Source organism: Neoarius graeffei, chromosome 6 (genome assembly GCF_027579695.1).
Source record: "Neoarius graeffei isolate fNeoGra1 chromosome 6, fNeoGra1.pri, whole genome shotgun sequence".
NCBI classification, from domain to species: Eukaryota; Metazoa; Chordata; class Actinopteri; order Siluriformes; family Ariidae; genus Neoarius; species Neoarius graeffei.
Window position 1 is genome coordinate 28177029 of NC_083574.1, and position 11547 is coordinate 28188575.

The 11547-nt window shown below is 44.7% G+C and overlaps 1 protein-coding gene across 1 annotated transcript; it reads right to left on the reverse strand.

Moving 5' to 3' along the window:
* Positions 1 to 206: 206 nt before the first annotated feature.
* LOC132887831 (protein NYNRIN-like) lies at positions 207 to 4346 on the reverse strand. Its single transcript, XM_060923540.1, has 2 exons — positions 3480 to 4346; positions 207 to 2642 (listed from the first exon to the last, which is right to left on the reverse strand). Exons 1-2 carry the CDS (start codon positions 3927 to 3929, stop codon positions 1134 to 1136), a joined length of 1959 nt encoding a protein of 652 aa, XP_060779523.1. The 5' UTR covers positions 3930 to 4346; the 3' UTR covers positions 207 to 1133.
* Between the last annotated feature and the right edge of the window lie 7201 nt (positions 4347 to 11547).

Sequence of the window (11547 nt, forward strand, 5' to 3'; positions counted from 1 at the left end):
AATTCAAGCTACTAATTTAAGGTCAGACAATGAAAGTGACCTTGTAGTTAACTATCTAACTGTATGTTAGGATTGCGCTGCGTGCTGTTCAGATGCGTTACAAGGAGTACTCCGAGGACAAAAAGAGAGCAAACCACATGAGTTAAATCAATCTGGTTTATTCTCAGTCGTGCCCCCAACGCGCAGCTGCGTCGGGGCTTTATATATACACTCTTCATAGGGAGTATCAGCAGTGGAAAGTTACGGAATGTGCTTTGCACACTCAGTATCAAGGTCACACAAGAGTTATGCACAGTTCAACAGGATGTTTCACACAAAAACATAGACAAAATCAGGATATGAAACGGGAACAGAACATGTGGAAATGCAAAATGTACAGAGCAGCACGTACTGTATTGTAGCTGGCCTAAAGTAAACCCTAAACTGCTACACTAAACGACAGTCACCCTTGGGCCGCGCATTTACAAGAGTAGGTTTAGGAGTATTCAGGATTATATTCTTACAATCCCCTCTTTAATACTCTGACGCAAGCCCAGAGTATTATTCACACCCCAGTCGTGGCCGACACAGGGACATAACCTGTGTGCGAGATCATCATATTATATATACGATCCATGCAACAACGGAAAAGAAACGGGCCACAGGCTGAGCCATGTCATATTAACCTTAGAGTAGTTAGACGGGGCTATTCGGACCGGAAAAGGAGCGCTGCTGTCATGGGGTAACAAAGAACACACATAACAGGGTTTACTCATATTCATTGATGTTTTTACAGTGAAGTTTAGATATTTCTAAAACTCGTTATCCCTTGGGTCCCGGTGTATTGCTTGTGCGGGTAACCCTGCCCCAAGCGTTGAGATCAGCACGATGATGAAGAAAGTCATACTGGTCACTGACTTTGTTCTCTAATGCTCACAGGGTGCAGACGGCGAAAAATGTCACAGGCTCCCGTGCTTTTCAGACTCTTCAGCCCAGAACTTTGCAAGACTCACCAACCATCCCCTCTTTGTAGATCAGCCGAAACTGGATTGCTCCAGATGCTGGAAGGGGATCCCTGAAAAGGCCGTCAGCTATTGTCACAGCAACTTTCTGAAACACAAAAGTCTGTTAAGCATCAACAATATAGATTTCTATTACATTGGAGCCTTCTTTATTCTGCTGGCATGGATCCACTGTGGAAAAAGGTCCGTTAGCACAGCCGTGCGAGTTACAGCGAGTACATCGGTGGGCCCACTGTAGGGTGACTCCTCCATGGGAGCGTTTAGTTTACCGAATCTCTTTACTAAAACTCTGTCCCCTACCTCAAAGGGGTGAGTGTGTGCCTCTGGAATGGGAGGCTTTTTGGAATTTACTCTCGCCCAATACTCATCCAGCACCCGCATGAGACCCACCGCGTACTCGCTGAGATGTACTTCAAGATCACCCGTTCCTATAACCTGCATGCCTCTACGCCAAGGGACAGGAAAGGGGCGTCCCATGGCGAGCTCGTACGGAGATAAATTGTCGAGAGCGACCTGAGCAGTCATGCGCATATCAGCGAGGACCAACGGTAAAACCTGGACCCAATTTTTCGTGCCTGCGTCTTGCATAGCCTTACGCAACTTACCCTTAATTGTTCTATTCGCGCGCTCCACAATGCCAGAGGACTGTGGATGGTATGGGATATGAAAACGCCAATTGATCTTGAGGTCTTTACATAGCTCCTGCATTACCTTAGAGGTGAACGGCGTTCCCTTATCAGAGTCAATTCCTACCGGAAGACCGTAACGTGGGATAATTTCCTGTGTAAGTTTGTTCACTGCTGTTCGGGCGTTCTCTTTGCTACACGGGAAAGCCTCAATCCACCGTGAAAATTTGTCAATCATGACCAAAAGGTATTTGAACGGGCCCTGCTTTGGCATGTGAGTGAAGTCGATCTGCCATTCTTGGAAAGGCGTGTCGGGTATGGGAAGGTGCTGATGTACCGCGCCTGGTTTAGATAGATTATTCTGGGCGCACGTTAAACACTTGTCCAGAATGTTGTGTGCGTCTGTGTGCAAATTATTGATGCAAAATGTTCTGTTCATATCTTCCACTACCCCTCTTCGGCCGCGATGAGTGGGACCATGGAACTTGCGGACGAGAAAGGGAGTACAGTGACGAGGTAAACAAAGACGGCCCTGTGCGTCAAGCAAAACGCCACTCTTCTCTGTCGCGCCCTGGGCGTCCCAGAACTGCGTATCTGCCACAGAGGCCGAGGCCTGGATAGAAATGAGATCTATGTCAGGTAAGACAGCGCTAACCATGCGATCAGTAGAAACTAAAGCGCAGTTAAAGCCTGGAGGCAGGACACCGGATGCGGCTGCAGCTTTAGCGAGTCGATCAGCGAATGAATTGCCCTTTACTTCAAATGAGTCCCCTCTTGTGTGCGCGCGTGTCTTAACAATGGCCAACGTGCACGGAAGGAGACAGGCGGTGATTAAATCAGTAACAAGTGAAGAATGAGAAATGGGCTTACCGTCGGCTGTCGTAAACCCCCCAGACGCCCAAATGCGGCCGAAGTCGTGCGCCACGCCGAAAGCGTAGCGTGAGTCGGTGTAAATAGTAACGTCTGTGTCTTGAGCCAAAATACACGCGCGAGTCAAAGCATAGAGCTCCGCAGCCTGAGCAGAAGAAAAAGGCAAAGAATGAGCTTCAACAATTTCATCAGGGAGGCGACAAACAGAGTAACCACACAGGAACACACCATCCGCAGGGCGGGAACAGGAACCATCTACAAAAAGAGAATCGCCTGTGGAAAGAGGGGTGGAGTGTAAGTCTGGGCGGATGCTAGTCTCAAAAACGATATTAGAAAGACAGTCATGTGAGTCAAACGCAACATCGTCATCCTGTGAGTTAAGAAGACGCTGAAGAGCGTGGGCGACAGAATCAAACGACGAGGAGGGCTTAACAGTGAGATGCTCTGTGGCCAAAAGAATAAACTCATAGCCAGAGCGACGCTGAGCAGACAAATGCTGAGTGCTAAGATTCCGCAGAATGTACACGACGTCATGTGAAGTGTGTAAAATGAGCGGATGCGACAAAACAAGTTTTTCAGCGTCCGTGACCATGAGAGCACACGCAGCAACAGCCCTAAGACAGCCAGGAAGCCCTTGTGCCACAGCGTCAAGAGTTTTAGACAGAAACGCGCAAGGTCGCATGCCCCCCCCGTGCTCCTGAGCCAGCACCCCAGAGGCGGTCCCCTTCTGATTGCACACATACAGGTGAAACGGCAAACGATAGTTCGGCAGCCCGAGAGCAGGGGCGGAGCACAAAGCTTGCTTCAGAGCCTTGAAGGCCGTTAGCCTGTCCTCAGTCCAGACCAGGGGCTGAGTCAAAGGATCTGAGTGACTTATAGCTGAACGCAAACACTTGTCATAGATTGAACAGTCAGGGATCCATTGACGACAGTAATTGATGAGGCCCAGAAATGCCATGAGAGCGTGCTTGGTTGCAGGCACCTGAGTGTCCATAATGACTTGAACGCGTTCCGGGCTAAGCCTCCTGGAACCCTGAGAGAGGTCATGTCCCAAGTAGCGAACAGTTGTGAGGCAAAACTGCAACTTCGTGCGGGAGACCTTGAAACCCTTCTGCGCCAGGAGTGTGAGGAGAGACAATGTGGCGGCAGCACAAGCGTCTTGATCCTCCGCCGTTACCAGGAGATCATCCGCGTACTGGAGCACCGTGGAGCCCCGGGGAAGACAGAGATCAGCCAGCGCGTCCCGCAATACGGCAGTGAAGACCGCCGGTGAGTCAATGAAACCCTGTGGCAACCGCGTCCACGTGTATTGTCTTCCCCTGTGTGTGAAAGCAAACAGGGGCTGAGTCTCATGGCCCACAGGAACACTGTAAAAGGCAGAGCACAAATCAATCACAGAGAAATAAGCATGGTCACACGGAATAGAAGACATAAGAGAAGGAACGTCAGGGACCACTGGAGCCACGGGAACGATGAGTTCATTTATTTTACGTAGGTCTTGAGTGAGGCGCCATGTGCCATCCGGTTTTGGGACCGGGTTCACTGGGGTGTTATACGGGCTGACACAAGGAACCACGACACCTTGCTGCAAAAGAGATTTTAGAATATTGTCAATACCATTGAGCTTACTAGGAGACAGAGGGTATTGTTTAACATAAACAGGTGTAGAGTGTTTAATAACAGCTTCATACGGAGAGCAGCTCACAGAGCCCACATCGTCCTTATGATCCGCCCACAGGGTGTTAGGAAGAGCAGAGAGAACAGGGGAAAGAGCTTGGGACGTACAAGCAGCGTTCAGAATGTTATGTGGCAGCACAGAACTGGATAGGGCAAAAACATCAGGCGGAGAAATACCTAGTTAACTGCTCACGCAGGAGCTGCAAAGCATTCGGTGTGTCCCTCCAAAAAAAAAAAAAAAAATGTCGACACGGTGCGTTGACGCGGACGGCCACCTTCCTGAGCCAGAGCTATTTCTTCCTTTATATTCACAGCGACGTCATTTCTAGGTTGCAACACATCGACTATTTCGAGCAAACGCTCCTCATCATATAATCTGTGTCAACTGATGAGGTGTTCAAGTGTGCGAGCTGTACAAGGTGTTTTGGAGTTTGTGTGAGCTGATCTGAACAGAGCTGCCAGACATACACATACAGAGGGCTTCCAAACCCATACTGCACACCGCACATTTCACTTACTTCAATAGTTAGTCCATCTGGAGTGGATGTGAGATTTACTTCTAATTTGCACATTAAATCATGTGCTAACAAATTTACTGGACATGTATATGAAATGAGGAATGAGTGGGACGTAACTATTCCTCCCTCGCTTTTACATGGGAGGTTGACTGAGAAAGTTTTGGTTTTGGAATAGCCTTTAAAACAGGTCTCGGGGTGTAAACACCCTTTGATTTATCCCATACCTTCTTCATGTCAAACCATTGCTTTCGTAAATCATACGGTGCGCTGAAGCAAGGAAGCCTGGATTAAACGTCCCATCACGGGGATACGATGGAATCTGAGGATTTGCCTCCGTCCACCCAGCCAAATTGTCCAGCCACGGCGTAACGTAATAGCCTAAACCGCACTTATTCATCCATTCCGCCGGGGTGTCTGTGACCTCAGGTTTAGGATACGAGCCCCCCATCGTACAGTAAAGCAAACGGATCTGAACAGAAACAAACAGCAGATATTTATCTAAATTTCTATAGCGCGCTCTTCCTGGACTCGAACCAGGGAAAACCAAGCCCTCCTTAGGGCGCTACACAAATTTCTATAGCGCGCTCTTCCTGGACTCGAACCAGGGAAAACAAAGCCCTCCTTAGGGCACTACGGAGCTACTTCCAACCAGGTAGTCAATCAAACATGTCTTACCTGATTGAGAGTATCACGTCGGGGTCACCAAATTGTTAGGATTGCGCTGCGTGCTGTTCAGATGCGTTACAAGGAGTACTCCGAGGACAAAAAGAGAGCAAACCACATGAGTTAAATCAATCTGGTTTATTCTCAGTCGTGCCCCCAACGCGCAGCTGCGTCGGGGCTTTATATATACACTCTTCATAGGGAGTATCAGCAGTGGAAAGTTACGGAATGTGCTTTGCACACTCAGTATCAAGGTCACACAAGAGTTATGCACAGTTCAACAGGATGTTTCACACAAAAACATAGACAAAATCAGGATATGAAACGGGAACAGAACATGTGGAAATGCAAAATGTACAGAGCAGCACGTACTGTATTGTAGCTGGCCTAAAGTAAACCCTAAACTGCTACACTAAACGACAGTCACCCTTGGGCCGCGCATTTACAAGAGTAGGTTTAGGAGTATTCAGGATTATATTCTTACACTGTATCAGATCATCAGTTAGAATGTTTTACTCCCCTTAAAGAAACTGAATTACTTTCATTAATCTCTACATCAAAAGCCTCAACTTGTGTACTAGATCCCTTACCTACATGTCTATTCAAACAGATAATGCCTGGAGTAATTGAATCGCTTCTAAAAATAATAAATTCTTCTCTTACGATTGGCTATGTACCCAAATCCTTTAAACTAGCAGTTATCAAACCCCTGGTTAAAAAACCTGACCTTGATCCCTGTCAGCTGTCCAATTATCGGCCAATATCAAACCTCCCCTTTATCTCCAAGATCCTTGAAAAAGCTGTGGCACAGCAGTTATGCTCATATTTACATAGGAATAACATCCATGAAATGTATCAGTCAGGATTTAGACCTCATCATAGCACAGAGACAGCACTGGTTAAAGTAGTAAACGACCTACTGTTGGCATCTGATCAGGGCTGTGTCTCGCTACGTGTGTTGCTTGACCTTAGTGCAGTATTTGATACCATTGATCATTCCATTCTTCTGGATAGACTAGAAAATGTTGTGGGAGTTAAGGGAACGGCCCTCTCCTGGCTCAGGTCTTATCTAACTGATCGTTATCAGTATGTTGATATAAATGGTGATATTTCTAGACGTACCGAGGTAAAGTTTGGTGTTCCACAAGGTTCTGTCTTGGGTCCACTGCTTTTTTCTCTATATATGTTACCTCTGGGTGATGATATTCATAAACATTGTATTAGTTTCCACTGTTATGCTGATGACACACAGTTGTATGTCTCTGCAAAACCTGATGAGAGACACCAGCTTAATAGAATTGAGGAATGTGTTAAGGACATTAGACACTGGATGCTTATTAATTTCCTTCTGCTTAACTCTGACAAGACTGAAGTACTTGTGCTAGGACCACATACAGCTAGAAGTAAGTTTTCTGATTACACAGTGACTCTGGATGGCCTTTCTGTTTCTTCACGTGCAGCAGTAAAAGACCTTGGAGTGATTATTGACCCCAGTCTTTCATTCGAAACTCACATTGATAACATCACCCGGATAGCTTTCTTTCATCTCAGAAATATTGCAAAGATAAGAAATTTAATGTCATTGCATGACGCAGAAAAACTAGTCCATGCTTTCGTTACCTCCAGGTTGGATTATTGTAATGCCTTACTGTCTGGATGTTCCAATAAGTGCATAAATAAGCTCCAGTTAGTTCAAAATGCAGCAGCAAGAGTCCTTACTAGAACTAGAAAATATGACCACATCACGCCTGTCTTATCCACACTGCATTGGCTCCCAATCAAATTTTGTATTGATTATAAAATACTACTATTGACCTTTAAAGCACTGAATGGTCTCGCACCACAGTACCTGAGTGAGCTTCTGCTCCTCTATGACCTGCCACGCCTACTTAGATCAAAAGGTGCAGGCTATCTGCTGGTACCTCGTATAGTGAAGGCTACATCAGGGGGCAGAGCCTTTTCTTACAAAGCCCCACAGTTATGGAACAGCCTTCCAAGTAATGTTTGGGAATCAGACTCAGTCTCAGCATTTAAGTCTAGGCTGAAAACATATCTGTTTAGTCAAGCCTTTTGTTAATGGTGTTTATGAGGTAAAGGTGTAGATCTTGAGGGTCCTCAGACATAGTGTGTTTTGGTAAACTGGGATGTATGGATGCTGTCAGTCCCCACTTGCTTGCTCACTCGAGTTTGTTGACGGTGTAGTGGCTGGCTGCTTTATGTCCCGGGGCTCCCTCATGCCTGTGTTACCTTCTGGCTCTCTCCTTTTAGTTATGCTGTCATAGTTAGTTGCCGGAGTCCCTGCTTGTACTCGGTGCAATATGTATACTGCTCCTACTTATTCAGGTGACATTGGGCATACCTAACAACCTGCATTTTCTTCCCCCCCCCACCCCAAATCTGTCCCTCTGAGTTACATGGAGTCAACAGGAAATCTTTTGGTGGAGAGGGTGGAGACCTCGACTGGCTATCGTAGCATGCAGGGAATCGGCCGTCAGACTTCTGTCGCATGTCCCAGACCCGGTGAAATGTAACTGAATTGTCTTGGCCAGCCCTAAGGGTCCCATCTGCATCTCATCATTGCTGAGGAGTGTGCTCCCATCACCCAATCAAGCATCCAGCCAGAGCAGGTCATGATATATTTTTTACCATATTAACATGCCATTGTTGTGTGTTATGCCTGATGTCAAGACTCTCATCTCTGTGAGCCTACCACACAGACTTAATACTTGTCATTTTTAGGGCATACCTAACATGTGTTTTCTTTCTCTCTCTCTCTCTCCCCCCCCCCCCAATCTGTCCCTCTGAGTTACATGTTGGTCCTGGGATTGAGATGCTGACATCTTCTGCCCCTCGGGCCTGCTTGATCCATCCTGGTGCCCTGTGTCTGGTCGGAGTTTTATCGCATTGCTCCTGTGAAGGACGGCCCCATGAGGATAGTTGAGAGTTATACCTGGAGGATGCTCTGGACTCTTACAGTAATGCTTTTATGGCTGAGGACTACAGTTGTCTTGCTAACTTTAGGACTGCAGTTATCATGAACAGTTTTGCACTCAAGTTTCCATCAATGAAGAGCTATAACATCAACAAAACTGTCCTCATGTTAAAACTGTTAATATTATAGTCAGGCTGTCTGTTGTTGCCCAAATGAGGATGGGTTCCCTTTTGAGTCTGGTTCCTCTCGAGGTTTCTTCCTCATGTCGTCTGAGGGAGTTTTTCCTTGCCACCATCGCCACAGGCTTGCTCATTGGGGATAGATTAGGGATAAAATTAGCTCATGTTTTAAGTCGTTAAAATTCTGTAAAGCCGCTTTGCGACAATGTTTATTGTTAAAAGCGCTATACAAATAAACTTGACTTGACTTGACTTTTTTAATGCACTGGTATTTATTTGAACACAACTGTATATGTGCATTTATCGGCATACATCTGCCCCTGCCCACATATTACATTGCCTTAACTCACATACTGCTAGTCTACACTCCCCTGCTTACCCCATGACCCACTCAACATCCAAAACCACTGTACTAATGACTGCATACCAGGAACACACCACAAGAACATTTTGGAGTGTTTTGGAGATGCTCCAACCCATTTGTCTGGCCATCAAAATTTGGTCCTTGTCAGAGTCACTTAGATCCTTGTGCTTACCCATTTGTCCTGCTTTCACCACATCAAGTTCGAGGACTGACTGTTCACTTGCTGTCTAATATATTATTATGGGCGGCATGGTGGTGTAGTGGTTAGTGCTATCGCCTCACAGCAAGAAGGTCCAGGTTCAAGCCCCGTGGCCGGCGAGGGCCTTTCCGTTTGGAGTTTGCATGTTCTCCCCATGTCCGCGTGGGTTTCCTCCGGGTGCTCCGGTTTCCCCCACAGTCCAAAGACATGCAGGTTAGGTTAACTGGTGATTCTAAATTGACCGTAGGTGTGAATGTGAGTGTGAATGGTTGTCTGTCTCTATGTGTCAGCCCTGTGATGACCTGGTGACTTGTCCAGGGTGTACCCCGCCTTTCATCTGTAGTCAGCTGGGATAGGCTCCAGCTTGCCTGCGACCCTGTAGAACAGGATAAAGCGGCTAGAGATGATGAGACAAGATGAGATTATTATTATTATTGTTATTTTAATTATGTTGTTCACTGTTTTTTTTTTTCCAGTGGTACTAATTTCATGAAATTTGGTATCGAAGATTCCTCAAATTTGAAGGACTTTATGGAGGATCCTTGCAGAGTGGATGATGACAGTTTTCTGCAACTCAACAATTCTTGTTCTTATTCCCAGGTCATCTAATCGCTTCGATAATTGTCTTAGTGTTGTACTGAGTGCTCCTATTACGATTGGAATGACTCTTGTTCTCATATTACATAGCTTTTGTAGTTCTCTTGCTAGGTCTTGGTACTTCTCTATTTTTTCTCTTTCTTTTTCATTTACTCTACTGTCATATGGTATGGCAAAGTCTATTATTTTACATTCCTTCTTTTCTTTATCAATCAATATGATATCAGGTCATCTGGCTTCTATGGCACGGTCAGTCTGGATGTTGAAATCCCACAGTAACTTACAGCTGTCATTTTCTGTTACTGTTTCTGGTTGGTGTTCATACCGGTGCCATCTTTCTATTACAGGTACTTTATACCTTCGGCACAGTTCCCAATGAATTTTTCTTCCTACCCAATCATGCCTACGTTTATACTCTTTTTGTGTGAGCATGTTACATTCACTTACAATGTGATTCACTGTTTCGTCTACCTCTCCACACAACTGACACTTGGGCTGTTAAAATTAATGATTCAGTTTCACATTTTATTCCAGTTCCTTTAAGCCACAACCATCTTTCTTTTCCTGCCTCATTATCTGTTTGTCTTAAAAACTGGCCATGTAATATTTTCTCCTTCCAGTCCTGTTTCCTTTCAGTTTTCTTTCAAATTTTAAATTCAGTCATACACTCTTCTTGAAAATCATCCATCTGTCTTGCAGCCACTAACAACCTTTCACTGCTGCTTCTCACATAATTCTCTAATCCAAGCTTAGCAAGGTCAAAAGCATCTTCTATGCTCAAAAGTCCTCTGCCACCTTCTTTCCTGGGGATATAAAGTCTGCTTGTATTGCTTTTTGGGTGCAATCCCTTATGCATTGTTATTAATTTTCTTGTCTTCCTATCAATATCTTGTTTTTTCTTCCTTTGTCCAATCTAGAAAGTTAACTGAGTACCTAATTAAGGAGACTGCCCTGATGTTAATCCCTTTAATCATGTTTTCTCATGTCTTCTCACACTTTTCTCACTCTTCTTTTTTACTCCTTTCTGACCTTTTCCTTAATTTCTTGACGTTTTACTTTATCAGTCTGTAGTATTCCTAGATATTTGTAGCTTTCTTTGTCTTCCAATGATTTTATTACTTAGTTATCTGGCAGTTTAATCCCTTCTGATCTTATTATCTTTCCTCTTTGTTGGATCAATGTTGCACATTTTTCGATTTCAAATTCCATTCCAATATCATTTGTGAATATTCTGACTGTCTGAACCAAAGAATCAAGCGCTTTTTCATTTTCTCCATACAGCTTCAAATCATCCATAAATAATAGGTTTATCTTTTCTCCCAAAGAGAATTTGTACCCTAATTTTGACTTTTGTTCTTAAGTGGCAACAAGGTTATCACGAACAGCAATGGTGATAAAGAATCCCCTGAAATATTCCTCTCTTTGTCTCTACGTCTCCCAACACTTCCTTTCCACTTGTCAGTTCTACTCTCCAAGAGTTCATATATTCTTTCATAAAGGAAATTACTTCTGCATTTACTCTGATACTCTCAAGAGATTTGATAATCCACGAATGTGGCACCATATCGTATGCCTTTCAATAGTCAATCCAGGCAACTGCAAGACTTCTCTTCTTGACTTTAACTTCTTTCAACACCATTCTGTCTATGTACAATAAATCTGCCATCCCTTTTGATCTTTTCCTGCATCCCTTCTGTTCTTCCAGTAGTATTGATTTCTCTTCCATGAAGCAGTATATCTCTTCAGCTAAAATACCAGTTAATCACTTCCATGCAATAGATAAGCAAGTGATTGGTCTATAGTTGTTAGCTTCCTTTCCTTTTGTCCTGTCTTTCTGTATTAAAACAGTTCTTCCTTTTGTCATCCAACTAGGGACCCTTCCCTCCCTTAATCAACTTGACAAATTAATTCTCAGCAGCTC